The sequence below is a fragment of the Aethalodelphis obliquidens genome, unplaced genomic scaffold (assembly GCF_003676395.1).
Source record: "Aethalodelphis obliquidens isolate GAN/ISIS:26980383/991018 unplaced genomic scaffold, ASM367639v1 scaffold4, whole genome shotgun sequence".
Taxonomy (NCBI): Eukaryota; Metazoa; Chordata; class Mammalia; order Artiodactyla; family Delphinidae; genus Aethalodelphis; species Aethalodelphis obliquidens.
Genome location: NW_020837948.1, coordinates 29,415,670 through 29,434,962, shown reverse-complemented (window position 1 = coordinate 29,434,962; position 19,293 = coordinate 29,415,670). Strand labels below are relative to the sequence as shown.

The window sequence follows — 19,293 nt, the reverse complement described above, 5'->3', positions numbered from 1 at the left end:
CCAAGGTTATATAGTGAATGACAATGATAAAAATCTGGAACAACAATAACAACAACAACAAAAAACAACACAAAGAACCCCAGACTCCCATAGTCCTCTGCGAGCCCTATTCATTAGTATTGCACAGAAGCCTTTCAGGGTAACTTATTTCATTGCTCTGCGTCTAACTGACCTTCTCTGGTAGCCACTGGCAAGTGTTTGCCAAAATGTCACTGACCAAAAAACTCCTTACAATGCCATGTATTATAAAATGAATATGTCAAGAACCAGATGAAAATGTCATCAGTGACACTGACAACAATAAAAGAAAATACTCTATAGATTGAAGGAATGGAAGAAGATCCAAGTTAAAGGGGAAAAAATTACCTGAGAAATGCCATCAATGACTTCATCAACAAAAAAGTAAAAGAGACCACGGCTTTAAGTAAGGAAAGAAGGCATAAATTAAAGGGGGAAAAGTTCCTGAGAATCAACTGCTCTGTAATGGATCAGAAAGAGGAAAAAAGACTCCTTTTACAAAGGCTTGTGGGAAAACTACAACATCTCATTTACCGATCGTCCTGTTATGCCTGGCGGGGAGACAGAGGCGACATGTCTAAGCATCTGTCAGAGAGCTCTTCAGAGCTGAATCCCAAAGTCGCTGGTTTTCTTATTTGCATGTCAAAATTAATGACATAATTTGTGAATGTCAACAGCAGTCACAGCAAATTAAACAGAAATTGAACGAAAATTTCCTCTGCCCTTAAAATATAAAGTCAAAAGTTGTTGGCTATAGATAGCCAGTGGGAAGCAGCTGCATAGCACAGGCAGATCAGCTCGGTGCTCTGTGACCACCTAGAGGGGTGGGATAGGGAGGGTGGGAGGGAGAGGCGAGAGGGAGGAGATATGGAGATATATGTATAACTGATTCACTTTGCTATAAAGCAGAAACTAACATACCATTGTAAAGCAATTATACTCCAATAAAGATGTTAAAAAAAAAAAAAAAAAAAGAGGAGCTTAGGACAAAAAAAAAAGTTGTTGATTTTCCCACTCTGAAATCTTTGGAAGTAAGTTTCACTCATACAAATACTTAAACAACCCAGTTGGGTTTATCTACTTCAAAAAAAAAAGAAGTAATTTCACTACAAAATTACTTTTACACTAAGATTTGGGATATTTTATTTTATTTTAAATGTTTTATTTATTTTATTTATTTTTGGCTGTGTTGGGTCTTCGTTGCTGCCTGCGGGCTTTCTTCTAGTTGTAGCAAGCGGGGGCTGCTCTTCGTTGCGGTGCATGGGCTTCTCATTGCGGTGGCTTCTCCTGTTGCGGAGCACAGGCTTTAGGCACATGGGCCTCTGTAGTTGTGGCACACGGGCTCAGCAGTTGTGGCGCACAGGCTTAGTTCCTCCGTGACATGTGGGGTCTTCCCGGACCAGGGCTTGAACCTGTGTCCCCTGCATTGGCAGGCGGATTCTTAACCACTGCGCCTCCAGGGAAGCTCAGGATATTTATTTTAAATGGACCTAGCTTGCAAATGTGATTCTTAAAATAAATGATTGCAGCTCGATGCTGATGATTATAATATACTGGGGGTATATTCTGGAATTTTCATCTGGATATGATTGGCACTTTTAAATAACAGCTTTAACAGAACTTTCAAAATAACAAGTGTATATTTTTGATTACCTGCCTGAGGATGAGTTGCACTGAAGATTAACTATAGTCCACGTTTAACCCTAGGCATTTTGTTCCACCTAAATGCTTACAGGACACCATTATCTCAACAATGAAATGAAATCAATGCCTACCAGTGCTAAAAACATGGAGAGGTGCATGTTAGGATTTCCTGCTACTTTGAATTACTATCTATCCCATGTTCTCCCCCATACATACTCCCAAGCCCATCAGTGTGGATCACCACAAATTCTAAATTCTTTACCAAGTACAGTGTGCACATATACAATCTATTTAGAGGATTGAAACGTAGTATACAACTAACAGTGACAAGTTAGCAAAGATAAATGTAACCATTCAAATTAAACATTAGAAAGATACTGTCAGTGGGGAAAGAATCACAAGTAAAATATATGTGCATACAACAAGCAACAGGCGTGTAACGTTATCGCGACCTTGTCCCTTTTTAAATAGCTACATTTTCAAAATGGGAGACACCATCAAGTAGCAGCAGTATCTGTGTGGATGTCTGAATGTCTGTCAGGGCCTGCCTGGTGATAGTTCATACTTCTCCCCCTTTAACAAGCTTCACTGTTACATGTTACACTGTACTTGGAGATGGATGGCTGCCAAAAGCCATCACCAAAAAAGAAAACAAAAACAAAGCTCCTCTATAACATAATGATGTCTCAGTATTGGAAATAAACTCATAAAAGAAAAATCTTGGAAACAAAAAGAAGATGTACATCTATTTAAAGATATAAATTACTAAACATTTCTAATTCCAATAAGACCATAATATGCAAAATATTAACTGTGTGATAAGTAATATATATTTCTTTGAAGATATTTATCCCACAAACGTCTATAAATCTGCAGGAAAAAATGTTACAGAAAAACTCTTCTTTTTTTCCCCCAAATCATTACTAAATTTAATGAAGAAAGCCAGGGCGTTGTCTTGACATATTTTGTCATCCCCTTTCCAAATAAATTGTGGCCTCTCCCATTGCGGAGCACAGGCTCCGGACGCGCAGGCTCAGCGGCCGTGGCTCACGGGCCTAGCTGCTCCGCGGCATGTGGGATCTTCCCGGACCGGGGCACGAACCCATGTCCCCTGCATCGGCACGCGGACTGTCAACCACTGCGCCACCAGGGAAGCCCTTTCATTCAGTTTTTTTTTAATCCAGCAAGGTTAACATGTTGTCAGACTAAAACTGTATCCAAGTACCTCACACTTAAACCACACCCCTGTCAGAGAATTCAGTGTGTGCCTCTTTAACTCTTCAATTACACTTATAACGCATTTTTAAAGGCTATGTCTATATTCATTAAATGAACTTGACTCTTTTGACTGACTTATTTTGATTTGCTCTATTTCTTGACGAATGTGAACAGTTCATTTTCTTTTTCTTTTACCTTGAACATAAGCTTACGTTTACTAGGTTTATTTATATTGCCATCTAATCAATCAACACACATTTACTGAACTTCTGGTTAGGAGCCCAGGAATATGGAAAAGTCAAAATTCCCAGATACAGTTTTAATTCCTATGCTGTTATCAATGTCACATTCTAAGAAATTTACAACCCATCTGCGTGTAAGTTAAAACTAAAAGAAAAAAAATGCAACCTACTCTCTCTCCTCTCCCCAAACACAGGAGTCTCCAGATATATACTCACACAAAACAAAATATTCATCTCTGTGTGTAATACAACAAAATATCAAAATATTAAAATACACTGGTAATTTGCTAATGGAAAAAAAGATTAATCAAAACCAAAAATAGGAATTGAGTTTAAATTCAAGTTAAAAGGAAAACAAATGAAACTGTATTTCCCAAATGAAACTAGTACTCCAAATACCATAATAAATCATGGAGGAAATGCTCCCAGGCTTCATTTAACAGGCAATAAAACCCTGAGGCAGGTCTGATTAGTGTGGTGCTATAGTAAATGGTAAGATGAGATATGATATACATGTCAGAATCACCCACTAGTCTTAATTAGTTTATTGATGTATGGTTTCTAAGGTGATAGTTAAAATTTTTTAAAAAAGCATTTCAAAAAATGAAAAGACTACCACTTCTATTTGTAGAATTTTTTGTGGTATTTTCGTCATAGGTATTAGTACCATTACTGCCTATAGGCCATAGAAGTTATGTCCTTACAAGACTTATTACTAAAAGACACAGTGTTGAAGGCAAACATGACAGTGATTAAGCTTCAGCCACAATTCTTCTAAAAGACGATCTCCTCTTTTTCCATTTCTCCCTAACTTGACAAAAGGGTAGAAAGAGATCTATTCTGAATAATATGAAACGCCAAAAACTGTTTTAAATACATATAAAATCAAGGCCTTACATTTATGTATTCTTAATTTTGTATTCACACTATTCCTTTCAGAAGAACTGTCTCTTTTCCCCATGCATTTTTTAGGTGATTACCCAAGATTAAATAGTTACACTAGAAACTGCAAATGGATGTTATTTTATTGTAATATTTATTTTAATCAATGAGATGTATTTTATTATAATGCAATTTAGCTAGTACTTGTATTCATAGACTCTACTGGTAGGTTTAACTGCTTATCGCAACCAAATGTATTTTTAAACTTAAAATAAGCTTTTGGAGCTAGTTTGATAGATGAGACTAAGGTCAGGCAGATCTGCATTCAATCCTGACTGCACTTCCTAGCTGTGATCGCCAGCAAGATCTTTTACCTCTCTGAGCCTCTTTTTTACCTCATCTATAAAATGGGGCATAATGATACCTATGTCACAGAGTTGATGTGATAATTAAATAGGATAATGAATAAATCACTCTTGGCACCTTGCCTAACTTAATACAAAACGTTCAACATAGAGCAGCTACAAAGTCAATGTCTGAATAACAAACTACACCAAAACTTTACAGCTTAAAAAAACTGCTCTTACTTGCTTACAACTCCCTGGACTCAGCTGAGCAGTTCTGCGGGTTTCATTCACAGGACTGCAGGAATCCAAAGGTTTGACTGAGGCTGGATGGTTTAAGATGGCCTCTGTCACACGTCTGACAGTTTGACCCTGGCTGTTGGCTAGACCTCTATCTCCATGTGATCTCTCATTCTCAGAGAGACTACTCTGGGCCTCTTCAGGTGGGGCAGCTTCCAGAAAAGCAAGTTGCAAGGCCCCTTGAAGCCAAACCTTGGAAGTCCCACAACATAATTTCCACTACATCCTATTGGTTAGAGCATGTCACAAAGCCAGCCCAAGTTCAAGGGGATAGAGAAACAGATGCCACCTCTTGATGTAAGGGTAGTCAATATACCAATGCACAAAGGCATGCATACAGGGATAGGGTAAATATGTGGCCATAATTTGCAATCTTCTAAAGTCTGTGAAATAGTGACAAATTTTATAGCACCTGTGCTGTCTTTCAACTATAAATAATTGCAGAATTCATGTTTTAAAGGCCAAAAAGAAGTACTAGCTTGAGTTTTCCCCAAACTAGAGTAACACTGTTCTGCTACTTCAATGACAGATTCAAAAGAAGACCAACATCATTTAGGTTTCTTTGTTCATTTTTCTGTATTCTAGGAGTCCTCCACACTTTTCTATTTATTCTAATCAATATATTTATTTTCATCTGATTTGATATTTTTACCTTCAACATGAAGCCTTCTAATCAAACATTCCACAACAAACAGCATCACCGGGAAATCTGGATCAAGTATGCTGCACTTCTAGAAACTATGAAGTTTTGTAAAAGAAGTAAAGAAAAATATATCCTTGTAAAAACTAAACATACTTTTGTTCTTCTCCATGAAAGTGATCACTAGAGAAAAATCTAGTTTTGTGATACAGTTAACTAGCTAGGCTTAGAGATCTATTCATACCCGATTTAAGCAGAAATAAAGAAAATAATTTTTATATCTACTAACAAACAAAAAGTAGAATGCCAAAACAAAACTTGAAATTTAATTGATTGCATCAAATCTAATTTTAATGAATATCTTCCTAAATTTCTTGTCACAGACCCGGAAAGTCACAAAGTAACTGCTATCAAGACTTCCTTTAACAGGTGTGTCTCTCAAAGATTCACTCGGAGAGCCACAGTCCTTAATACAATCCAATCTATTTGCTTTGGATAATTTCATCGGGCAGGACAGGCCACTAAACACGCTGCGTGATAAGAATGGCTCCTTAGGGAAGGAGAGAGATGAAAGAAATAGCTACTTGCTGTTTGACAATATGGTGAACAGAGAAGCAGTTTGGGGAATGACTAATTCCCCCACTAATGACATTCCTACATTTCCAATGAAGAACTGATTCCTAAAGTTGCCATTTTTTTTTGCTGAGGTTCTGTTACAACATGGCTTCATGCAGAAACAGTTGGAAACTCAAGTCGTTTTCAATTTTAGACAAATTGGTGCTGCCCAAATTATAATGCTCAATAAAGGAAAACTTCAATAACATGACGTATGCCTAATCTGTTTTTTAAGACATTTAAAAATCCTGATTATGTTAAGACAAGCCATACAAGAACCCCGAAACACATCTGTTAGAGAAAATGCCACTAGCCAGTGCCATCTTCGGTGGTTATTTCTCCCTCTGTGTGAACAAACCTCCTTAGTGTGTGCATTATTGAAACGAGATAATTCTTCTTGATAATTAGAGATTAAAGATAACCCTGTGCTACAGTTGCTGAAGAGGTAATCTACTCGATTTATTTTTAAAGGGAAACTTGTGTGCTAAAATACTCCTATTTTGCTTTAATTATTTCCAAGTCCCACATGGGTGATACATCTACTATATAGGTTCATATGGAATAATTACCATTTTTGAAAAATAGTGACAATTCTAACATTCTTTAATTATATTGCTTACTAATCTTAATTGCCACGATTTCAAAAGACAGTTCCAAAGTGCATCTTGAACAAACAGAAAAGCAATTAGCCTAAATTAATTGCTTTGCTGATGTGATTTGCAGTAGGTATGCTTGGTGGTTTTGAAACTCCTGCCACTGCTTTCACAAGTTGATGTTCTGATGATTTTTTAGCCTATTTTTGCACAAGAGCAATTAACCAGATAATTATTCTAATGTGAACCTGGACTTAAATCAGTATGTTTAGATTCATAGTTACAATTATCCAAATATTAAACATACATTTAAAGAGCAGCACTTAAAAGTGCTACAAGGAAGAATTAAGAAAAACTATGCAAGTTTTTTCATATAGCCATACTTTTCTCACCAAGAAACAGAAAAAAAGCTGTAACTGTCTCCTCTGCCTCTTTTCAATTAATACAAGGTGTCATTACATATGAAAAGCAAATGAAGTTTCTGGATCTTCATTTAAAAGTATTCCAAAGACTCTATTAAAAAAGCAGAAACCAACGATTCAACATTAAAGCCTAGGTATTGTTCAAAAAACGAAGCTATGGCTTTCAGATAAAAAGCATGCAATACATAAAGCAAGCTCTATCTAAATCAAGACAATGACATTGTCCTCACTTTATTAAGTATCAACTTTATTCAGAAATAAGTAAATCTTGAAGAAGGAGGACATGTGAACCAGTTGCCTGGATTTTGGCCAGAGTTCAAGCCAAATTTAAAAACAGACTTATCCATCCTACAAAAGCAACATTTATAACTCCCTCAACACGTAGGTATTAAATCGCTTCTCTGAGCTGGGCTCTATGTGAGGTTCCAGGGGCTGAGGCTGGGGCAGAGGGCCAAAGATGAAGACGCAGATTCGCCCTTGCAAAGAGAGAGATTCATAAACAAAACATTACACAGCCACACAATGATATATGCCACCAGTAGACTGATGGGCTCTGGAGTCAGCCAACAGTAACGTGATACAGCACTTCATTACAACCACCATTATTATTTCATCTGTTCTTTAAATATAAAGGAATTCACATTCATTTTAAGGGAAATTATTAGCAGTGCAACTATAACTGTTAATGAAACAAGTTTGCTTTTGTCAACTTCAATAAGCAAGGAGTTATTTTATACTACCTTAAACTAAATATTTTATCAGTTGAGGAATGATAAACATAAAACCTTTCCATCTTCATGAGACAAAAAGGTTCAAGCTGAAAGTACTCTGTCAATTCTTCATGTCTTCATGTATTCTTTTTTAATTTCTGGAAGGACCATCATACGGAAAGTAGCCCAGGCACATACATGTCAGCTCTGCCATTTTTAATTAATACCAATCAAGTTCCAGCTATTTCTCCTCTGGTTAAACATGTGTGTACCTATCTTCTAAGATATTTCTTTATGCCACTGTTTATAAAATATTTTAGGCTGAAGCAAAATCTCTTGCACTAAATTAATAACTAATCACAGGAGATATTTATCATCTCAAGCCTTTTACAAGGAAATTGTCAGATTTAATCACCTTTCTCATATTTTTACTATTTACTGGGCTTCATTTATCATACATTTAAAAATTTTGACAACAGTGAGTTATTTTAATTACCATTTCTGGTTGGGGATTAAGAATAAGACAACAGCTGGGGGGAAGTGGGGGGAGGGCAGGAAGTCATAAATTTGTCCCAACAGTCAATAAACTATTTTCATTTTCATCAATAAGTGAAGATTTTGTTCATTGTTGCTAATTTTAAAATGGGTTTTGAGGTTAGGAAGCCTCCAAATTTATGCGTATACAGCACTGCATTCATCATCATATATTGATACATTGTGTCCCATTCTTTCCCATAATTTGATCACGAATTCTGATTCATAACACATAAGACATAATTTTTTAATCCCACAAACTAACTGCTTAATATATACATTTACTCATCTTTATATTGTCTTAAAAACACAAAATCAGTGGTAGCATTTAGAATAGCACATCCAGGAATACCAATAATATGATTCTATAAAAGCTCTGTTAATTATTATTATTTGCGGAAATGTTTACTTATGCATTATTGCTCACTAGGAACCAAAGACAAAGCAGAAATTGAAAATTACCATTATACGTTGGAACTATCATAAAAATACGTGTTTTTCTATACGACAAAAACGTGAACGTGGAGAATCAATAAGACAAACTCTTCCACATCAAATCCAGTTTCCATCCCATCTCCAGAACTGGAGTTACAAATCAAAGCAGGCTGACATAGATGAGAAAAAGACGACCTCATATAGATTTCCTTTCAAGTGACTGTACTAGGTTAAATGCTCTAATGTTACATATCAATTAATATTTCCTTTAAAATGATATTCGGCAATTAGAATTATTGAAAGAACCAATATCAGAACCGATACCCAACAGCACTACAAACCAAGCAATGAAAAAGTACCTTTAATTTGAATTTCATCTGAGGATAAATGCACAAATCGCTTTATCAGAAAAACTTCTCCTTCTGTAGAAAAATATCATTAGCTATCTGAAAAATCACATATGCTAGGGAAACTGTACAGATTAGTTATGGCAGTTAGTTTTTACCAAAGGTACTGAAACCTTCAATGAAGTTAACTTCCTCCTTTTTAACTCTCCTTTTTAACAACTTACTCAAAGTATATACCACCCAGTATTCTCCTTCACTCTGCAACGATTAATTTGTTACAACTGACAGAGAGCATTTATAGATAATAAACTATTTGTAAAAGTAAGTGTATATCATCACATGCTTAAATATCTACTCAAAATTCATTTTGAAATTCTTTTTGATATCAAGTATGAGCTAGATGTGGTATAAGACACAAAAATGAGCAATACTTTCTACTTTTCTTCAAGAAACTTAGTAAGAAATGAAGAGTATTTATAAATGGAGTTGTTGGGGGAAAAATTGCTTTTTATTACAAAATTAGATGTTTTTTAAATCTACAGGTCTTATCTAAAACTTTTACCTCTCAGATACCCCATACGGAAAAGAGAAGGCAACACTCTAATGATGCTCAGAATGATCAAGCATAGCCTGAGGTAGGATGACCACGTAGTTTATCATCCAAAGCAGGACATCTGGAACACAGAAAGGAGCAATGGCAGCGCAAGTGCTAACCCTGACAGAATTCCAAAACAACAGGAATGGGCTGAGACTGTCCTGAGCAAATCAGGACATTAGGTCATTAGGTCTGAGTCAGAATAAGGTACTGGGAGACAGGGAGCCCCTCGTGGCTAGAGCTTGGACTTTGAAGACACAGAAAAATGGGTTCCAGTCTTGGCTCCACCACTTACTAGTTGAGAGCAGTCTAACCTTTCTGGACCTTAATCCCTCCATTTAAAAAGGAGGTTAATTTCTTCCTCAGGGCTGTTGTAAAGATTAAATGAAACACAGGGTGTAAACACTTAGCACACTGTATGGCACAGATTGTAATAAATGGTAGCTATTATTAGCTGTTGTTATTATCCTTGGTTAAAAAACAAAAGAGAGAAAATATTATACCCTCCAACCTCAGGGGCACTACAAAAAGCAATCATGGTTTTAAAGAGAGGGTCTAATGGATAGAAGGACACCTAAGGCATCATTTTTGAAGATGGTTAGGGGGCCTGAATAGTAGTTACCCCAAAATCATACTATTCTTCTAGGGATGGTCTTACAAATAACTGTGACTATAAAAGAGAGTATCAATAATAAGCCAACCTCAAACAAGCATCACTAGCTCAGAAAGGCTCCATTCTGTCCCTGCAGCTCTCCTAGAACTCAGTAAAATATATTCATCCTTTTTTAAAAAATATGAATAGATATAGAACATACTCAAAACTATGTAGTAAATTACGGAAATAACTAAAATTCAGATTTACTAAAACTCCACCTAACCAGCCCTACCACATTATTAGGCACCAAAAGTATGCAGATAGACTGCTCAGCATTCTACACTGGCAGGAGAGCGCTGCTCTAAATACCACCATGGAGCTGCTTCTATGGGCAGCATTATTTTTACCACCTCTTTATTTCCAAGTTTTCATGCTTTTATAGGAGCAAATTGTTCAAACTTCACACTCAATACTCCAAGGTGAAAAGTATTCCTCTCCTCCAGATCACTTAACTTTAATAGAAAACAAAATATTCTCCAACTCAAATTCAACCATGCCTGCTGGATTTAATGGATAGGTTTGTCCCCCTTGGGCAATCTTTGAACCTAAGTCTCTAGGAGAATTAAGTAATATTAGGGGATTGAAATGAAATAAAATTCTAAGTCCACTGTGACGTGACATTCACAGGAAAATGGTAGATTATCCACCCAGTCCTCGAACACTTATAAGTACAATATATAGCATATGTTCACAAAACAATTCTTGGAAATAAAACACAATGGGCACTCAGCAAATATTTTATATCACCAACACCTGCTCAAATCCTCTTTGAACTTTATTTTAAATGTCACCGTTTTTTATTGAATCAACGGAAATTTTAAAGAAGAAACAGAATAAACATCCAGAGAAGATCAAGGGAGTTAGAAAAATCTTTATAGAAAGCCTCATTGAGTGTTACATGAGCCAGGATGCTGTCAGTCTCCCTGAAAGGGGTGGTGGAATAATCTGTCACTCTACAACCTCAATCTCAGTATACCTAAAAGACTAAAAAGGGCTCTGCACAGAAAAAGAAAAGAGAAAGAATAGTCTTAAGATTTTTCTTAATATTATAAACAAAGGAATTGTGAATCAAATACTAAGCATTGCAAATAAATTCATTTTAAATCACAGGCTTGAAGTTGGAGTTAATTTAGTAAACTAGTTCAACTCTATTATTCAGGAAACTGTTTTAGAACACTCGTTTGAACACTAAGTGGGAGTGAGTTCTCCATTTTGGAAGACAGTCAATGAAAACGAAGGTTTTAATTTATTTTAAACTGAATTCTGTCTCCCTCTGTAACTTCAATATGTTGGTCAAAGTTCTGAGGCCTGAAATAATGAAGAACTAATTTAGGTAAACTAATCAACTCTATATTATCGGTTAACATATGTTATCAGACTCAATTTAAAAAGAACTACTTGATTTAAAATAAGAAATCTTTACCTAAAAATCTCTACATTCTGGATTTCAATAAGGGAGAATTCAATTCGTAGACTGGGTAAGGAACAAGTAGATAATACAAAAAAATAGGTCATGCTGGGTGGGAATAGTAGAAATATTGGAGAATGGCCAACGAGAAAAGCCCATTACTCACCCTGGAAAAACTGCTGACATGAGAAAATGTGGGTCCAATGTTGCTAGATTTGCAACTTTCCCAAGAGAAGGCCAAAATTCAGAATTTTTATGTGAACTACCCCAATTTTTTTAAGTTGGTAACTAATTCAATTTTTAAAATATTGTATAGGCCAAACAAAACAGCTTTGTGGACCGGACTCAGCTGAGCCCACCAGTTTGCAATTTCAAAATGATGGTATTCAAAAGTTTTACTTAAAGAGAAGATATTTATAGTTACTATTCTAAACACAAGTACATATAAAGTGAAAGAGTAACATATTGTAAACGTTATTTTATACTTGAAAGAAACTGGTTGCAACAGTCTCAGGTTTAAAAGTCCTCAAATTTTAGAGTGTCCACTGATGCAACAGCTGCCTTTACATAAATATAAGATTCATACAGCAAATTAACTCCTTAAAGAAGGTATCCTTAGTTATCCATGTTCAACAAACTTATACATTCAATTTTGTTTTAAACTGCAAATTCAAAGAATAAATCTCTAGCTAGGCAAGTTCAACTAGTTGGCAGCATAACTGGCTTTAACAACCAGCCTGACTTTTGCTGTTTTGTGACTTTAGCTGACGGATGCTAGAGAATCTTTCACTTCTCTTGTATTGTTATCTTCTACTGTTTTCCTAATTCATGAGCAAGCATGGTCAACTGTCAACGAAAGAATCATATATTAGATAATGGGTATATACATTATATGATCAAATTTTATTTTCGGGACTAACGTTAAAAATTGAAATTAGGTAGATTAATTCTCTCTTTGGTAGCCAATTTAAATATTAAAAATAGCTTCCATAAAGATCTATTAAAATAAATTAGATTTCACTTAATTCTTCTTGACCAAAAAAAAAGCCATTATAGGCATATTACTATAAAGATGCTCAGAACCATTCCTTTTTCATATATCTTTTTTTTACATTCAAAGCATGCTGCTTCTGGACTCTATACCAAACATACAAAAACAATGAAGACCAAATTGAATGTGAAATAACAAAGGATTTACATCAAATACAAGTAAACATTCCAATAAACTTACAGTCAGAGAGAGTAGAGGAGACATAATAACCAGATGTTTAATTTAAATCATTGATAGAAATAGTCAGCGTTGTCTTTTCATAAACCACTTGGATTTGATTTGTATTCAAAAGCAATGGTAAATGTCAAATGACTACTAAGACCATCCTTCTGAATACAAGAAAATATCACGCTGTTTAACTCTCTAAACACAAAAAGTCCTTTTAGAAAACAAAGATAAAGAACAGCATGTCTTAGTCACACAGATCAATTCAAGAACCACAGAATGCTAAAAGGTTTCATAAGCTTAACAGTAAAGACCTTCAATTGCTAAATATTTTAAAACTTTGAGCTTCAAAAAAAGTTTATTGATAAAAACCTTTTAAAATCCAGCATAAATCTTATATCTAAAGATCTGGGAAGAGTATCAAAGTGTATCTTCATGTGAGGAATCCTTTATTAAAGCTAGCAGCATTAAACATAGATCCTTTTCACAGGTATTAAGTTTAAAATAGTATCTAAAGGTTCTATTGTAACTTTATTATGAAAGAAAATGACGAGATTAGTCTAAAAAAAAACTAAGAATGTTACATATAAATGTCAATTGTATGTGAACCTAGCTATGAAATGGAAATGGACTCATCAGCCATTTGCTTTTTCTTGTTTGTCCCCATCCAGTTTTTACTGCAGCAAAGATGTAAAATACATACAACTGGAAAAGCCAAAGAAAAGTCAAACAAATGGGCTAAATTTAATAGGAATAGTATGACCTTCCGCTGACAAAAGATGTTGAAAGGATTAAATGAGAACACATGTAAAGTGCCTATCAATTACCTGGGTGATACAGGTTACCTTCCTCCCCTCTATCCTTACAAGGCTCACTATTATCTCACTCATTAAGTCTTATGTCACCTAAAGAGAAAACCTTCTGAGAGCAGCAGGGACTCAGTGCTCCACAGTCTGAGACACAGCACCAAGTATTTAGTAGGGGGTTAATAAATGCCTCCTGATTTACTAGAGGATAATAATAATGAACAAATGTAAAACAGACGCTAATTGATAGGCTAAATGCATTAGTGCATTCCAGTGTCCTCTATATGAAAGGTTACTAACCCATCTCGGCTAAGTGCTGAAATTATAATTAAGTCTGATGGGAAGTCCTAGATTTATACCAACATAATTACAAATATTACTTAGCTTAGTGATAGAGTATGGCAAGAACAATGAGCTGAGTAATTTAGATGATACTACAAAGTGGGTTTTAATGTTTGAAACTCCTATTACAGTACACAGGATAAGTGCAAGCAGTGTAATTAAAACCTAAAAGAGTCTGATCTTTAAAACTCTACCGCTCAGCCTCATTAAAATGCATGTTTTCTCAATTAATCCAAACTTTTCCATTAAAAACATAAAAATACACTTTCATTCCTTGCAAATAAATCTCTACAGTACAGGTATTTAGGATCAAATACCAAATAACCATTATAATTAGGACAAAAATGACTGAAATAGCAAGAGATCTGAGTAGATGGAACCTAAGAAAGAGAAGGTGAGGGCTGCCCACTCTTTTATTTGTAAATACCCAGTTGTGGCTAAATAAGCATTTGAAGAGCTAAATGATGAGAAATCTCTGAATATCTTTGTGTAAATAATACAAACATAAGCAAAATGTTTACCGAGCAGATAGCCCTTATAATCATATATGGACTGCATCTAATTTACCTCTGTAGGCTCCAAGTACTGAGTCTTCTATGCATGGACATAGAATACTGTTGTGCAATGAAAGGCAATCGTTTTCATAACCATATTGTGGCACAAATAGTTTTCACCTTTCAATCTGAAGCATTACCAAGAAGTTTACCTCAATATTAAGCTAATGCTAAACACCTAAACCACAGGATGATGTTTTTCATGTACTTTATTTTATTAGTTATTATGAAAAACACTTAAAAGATTATTTTTAAGTTGCCACATAATTGGCTATGTAGGCGAATGTTGATTATAGAGAATAATTTAATTTTTAAAATTTTCATCAATTTTCTTTAGATTTTGATCCACCTCACATAGTGACTGTTACTCAAAAACAATAAACACCTTTTATAAATGAAGACCATGGGCCAATTCTGGATTAGTAAATTTTTCAAGAAAAATTTTACTAAGAAAGAGCTAAGTCAAAAGCGATCACATAATTTAAAGAGCAATGCAGGGTATTTTATAAAAATGTCACTAGAGGGCTTCCCTGGTGGTGCAGTGGTTGAGAGTCTGCCTGCCGATGCAGGGGTCACGGGTTCGTGCCCCGGTCTGGGAAGATCCCACATGCCGCGGAGCAGCTGGGCCCGTGAGCCATGGCCGCTGAGCCTGCGTGTCCGGGAGCCTGTGCTCCGCAGCGGGAGAGGCCACAGCAGTGAGAGGCCCGCGTACCGCAAAAAAAAAAAAAAAGTCACTAGAATTTACCATACTTGGGGAAAATATAGTCTACACGATTTTATTGTTAAAAGTATAAAAGGAAATTAAAAGTGAAAGGGGGAAGTGTATTGAATTTAAAGCATTATCCCACACAAACTTAATAAACCTCTGCTCTAATTTGTGAAAAATATTTAAATCTAAATAGGTTCTAATTATACCTGAAATAGTGCTGTCTATTTTGAAAGCAAATATTTTTGGTGGCCTAACTTTTTAAAAAAATTTATTCTTGAAAAGTTACTGGGCAAGAATCTTATCTCATGCTTATATTTAAGAATCCACCTAAACTAATCAGCAGTAGTAGAGTAGTGCTAACTCTGCAGCTGTTTTCATTATAAAGAAATCTATTTTCAAGGATTCTTGCATCTTTTTATTCCCTTCATTAAATATTTCAGAGAAAAACTGGTTTATCACATTGTTTGTTTTTAAAACTACCCATTTTACACATTTTTACACTACATATTAAACTGTCCATCACATGACTTTCATTTTCAAAACAAATTCTATTTATACAGAAAACAAAATGTCATCCTTGAGAAAGGATCTGAATGCATAATGTTTGAAACAGTTTCTCAGAACCATTTTCCTTGATAAGTGAAAAGTAAAATCAACACAAAAGTTGCAAAAATATTAAAGTGACAAATAAACAATATGTCTTGGGTGGGTGACAAAGAGAAAATTCAATAGACTTCTATTACTATAACTGTTCAGGCAAACATTTGAGTCTTAGCACATAAAAACCTTGTTGCAATATAAGCAATGGATGGGTTAAAAGTATACTTCTAAATGGTTTTCAAAACTTAAACATATCTATTTTAAAAGTCATGGCTTTATCACATTTTCATTACAGTAGACATGCCTTATTATAATGATAATCAGTACTTGGTACATAGAGCACATGTTTCCCTATGGAAAAGTATTTTTAAGATGTTACAATGGTTACCTGTCATTTATGATCCAGTTCAGGCAGAGATTGAGAGAGCTTAGATTTTTGCACCTCTTGACAATTTCCATCACGGTTTCATTATCCAGTTCAGTGATATGACGTAGGTCCAAGCTGGAAAGGTTTCTTAGCTAATGAGATAAATAAAATGAAAGATGAGAAATATAGATACTACATTCATCCTCAAAAACTATAAATATAGTTTATTATAGAGTATCACTGTACAATAGACAACAGTCTAGAATCATTTGATTAAACTAAATGGTTACATAATATTTTAATACTAAATTAGAAATGAGGTCAGAAATCTATGATGAACAAGTGAATGGTAACAAACATGAAAATCAAATAGATTTATTGAGGCGTCATAAAAATCAAAAAAGTTAGCAATCTAATAGGTGGGAAAGCTGTTAAATCTCTCACATAATTACCCACAACTTGACAGGCTTATTTTCTTTAACATTGTTCCATTTCAGATATTTATCTTCGTGATTATAATGCCACTTTTGTATAGATTTTCTCTTTTTTTTTTAAAGATAAAATATGAGTAAGTGGTTAATTCAGAGATATCTTGGTGATATTTTATCAATGTACTCCAAATTGCAGTATTATGGGTTGTATGTTCCACTATGTGAAAAGCAATATAAAACATTGTTTAAGAAGTAAAGATTTTCTCCATGTACCACCTTCCCTATTTGTTCACTTTCTCTACTCCTTTCTTGATGTTTCCTGCCTTCCCCTGATGTTGTCTCCAAGGAAAATTAATAATATCATTTACACAAAGATGGTAGGATCTTAATTATCCTCTTCAAATAAACTGTATCTCAAATAAGCTATTTTTGCTTAATAACGTGCAAAGAATTAATTTGGAAGCATATGGTATACCAAATAACACTCCTCCCAAGGATATCTATGCCCTAATATGCTACCTCAAATGGCAAAAGAGACTTTGCAGATGTGATTAAAGTTACGGATTTTGAGATGAGGAGACTACCCAGGGTAGGCCCAATCTAGTCATGTGAGTCCTTATAAGCAGAGAACCTCTCCCAGCTAAAGTCAGAGAGATGCGAAGGAGGAAGATGCAGGGGACATTTGAACTGTGAAAGGGATTCAACCTGCCTTTACTGGCTTTGTGTCTGGAGGAAGAGGACCAGGAGTCAAGGAATGTGGGCAACTTCTAGAGCTGACAGCCAGTAAGAAATCTGGACTTCAGACCTACAACCTTAGGGAACTGAATTTCCTCAAAAACCTGACAGAGCAAGAAAACAGATTCTCCTCTCAATCTTCCAGAAAACAATACAAGGTGGATGATTTTAGTCTGATGAAACCTGTGGTGATCTTCTAATAAACTATGAGATAACAAATTTGTGCTGTTTTAAGCTGCTAAGTGTGCAATAATTTGTTACAGCAATAGAAAACTAGTACATGGCCTTTCCAGCACCATCAGGGAGCCCTCCAGGAGATGGCAGTCTTCTCTAGGCCACCCTCAAGTCCTGCTGTAGCGGAAGGAGGTAATTCCTGCATGAAGCTGACTTGCAGGCGTAAGAGCAGTGAGTGGGGCGAGCTTCGACCCCAAGAGAAGAGAAGACACTGGTATTGCCGCTGCTGTAGGACAAAAGGGAAAGAAACACTCTAAAGCAGCACCATCCCAGAGAACTTTCTGCAATGATGGAAGTGTTCTCTAATTCTGCTGTTGAATATGGTAACCGCTAGTCACATGTGGCTACTGAGCACTTGAGACGCGACTAGTGTGAGGAAGGACCTGAATTTTTTTTTTTTTTTTTTTTTTTTGGTGGTACGCCGGCCTCTCACTGTTGTGGCCTCTCCCGTTGCAGAGCACAGGCCCCGGACGCGCAGGCTCAGCGGCCATGGCTCACGGGCCCAGCTGCTCCGCGGCCTGTGGGATCTTCCCGCACCAGGGCACGAACCCGTGTCCCCTGCATCGGCAGGCGGACTCTCAACCACTGCGCCACCAGGGAAGCCCGACCTGAATTTTTTAATCTTATTTAATGTTGTTTAGTTTGCATTTACTTTTTATATCTATGGCCAGTGGCTACAGTGTTGGACAGAGCAGCTGTGGAGAACTGGGTCTGCCAGGCAGCACGCACACCCTCCTCCCCACCTCAGCTCACAGAAAGGCTTCATGCAGAGTCCCTGCCCACTGCTCTGATGCATGTTGCAGGGCTACGGAGAGAAACAGGGATGGCTAAGAGGGTGAAATGCGAAAAGGTCCACAACAGTAGGGAACGTTTTCTAGTTGAGACAGCAAGCCTCTGTCACTAAGGCTGAATTCTGAGCCTTCAGCACGAGATTCAGGAAAACCTCTCTGCAATTAGCCTCTCAGGTCAGATGTTCCAAGAAGTCGCCGTCCAGTGTGGGACTCAGGACAACATGAGAGAACGGAGGCAGGACCAGGAAAGAAGAAATGGGTTGGACAAAGTTCTTCCTCAAGTTACCACGGACTGAGGCTTTACCAACATCAGAACATTGTTGGTACTTGGCAACCAAAGCATAACGAAAGGGAACAGACTCACCTTTGTTAAACAAACAAAACAAGAAACAAAAACAAACAAAATGACAGACTGCTCTGGCTGTCTCAGCAGCTCCATACAGTTGACCAGTCAGAACCTGGGCTGACTCGCTGCTTCCCCTTCCTCAAGGGTCTCCTCACTCCACTGTCTGAGAGCTATAGCCAACACCATGCCCAGAGCCCATAGGTGGGCTGCTTGGGCTCTAGCTTTATACCCCAAACATGGCACCTGATTCCTATCCTTGACCTCTCTACCTACCACAGATAAGGTAGGCTGGTATTAAACAAAACCACAAAAATGTTTCGAAGTACCTAAAGGAACAATAACCAAAAGACTATATAAAATACAAAACAGATAGCAAAATAAGTTTCTAATAATCTTTCAGACATCATTAAAGTCATTTAAAGAATCAAAGGGCTGATGCACGTGCTCCTTGCTATGCTTTCTTCCCTCCCAACTCCTGACGTATCTCCAGGTGGTGATGGAAACAGAAATCATCCAGAATAACAGCTAGGCTTGGAGCAAAGTACAAGGTTGTGAGGCCG

At 36.3% G+C, this 19,293-nt stretch overlaps 1 protein-coding gene across 8 annotated transcripts in view; it reads right to left on the bottom strand.

Moving 5' to 3' along the window:
- FBXL17 (F-box and leucine rich repeat protein 17) overlaps nt 1-19,293 on the bottom strand; it is a 475,832-nt gene that overhangs the window by 293,008 nt on the left and 163,531 nt on the right. For 6 of the 8 annotated variants that reach the window (XM_027100329.1, XM_027100336.1, XM_027100341.1 and 3 more), the window contains one exon: nt 16,218-16,348. In XM_027100329.1, coding sequence (XP_026956130.1) covers nt 16,218-16,348 — 131 coding nt within the window. Of the gene's footprint in view, nt 1-7,201; nt 7,395-11,019; nt 11,191-16,217; nt 16,349-19,293 lie in introns of those variants that run through there. The other 2 variants (XM_027100349.1, XM_027100362.1) reach the window with 2 other exon arrangements.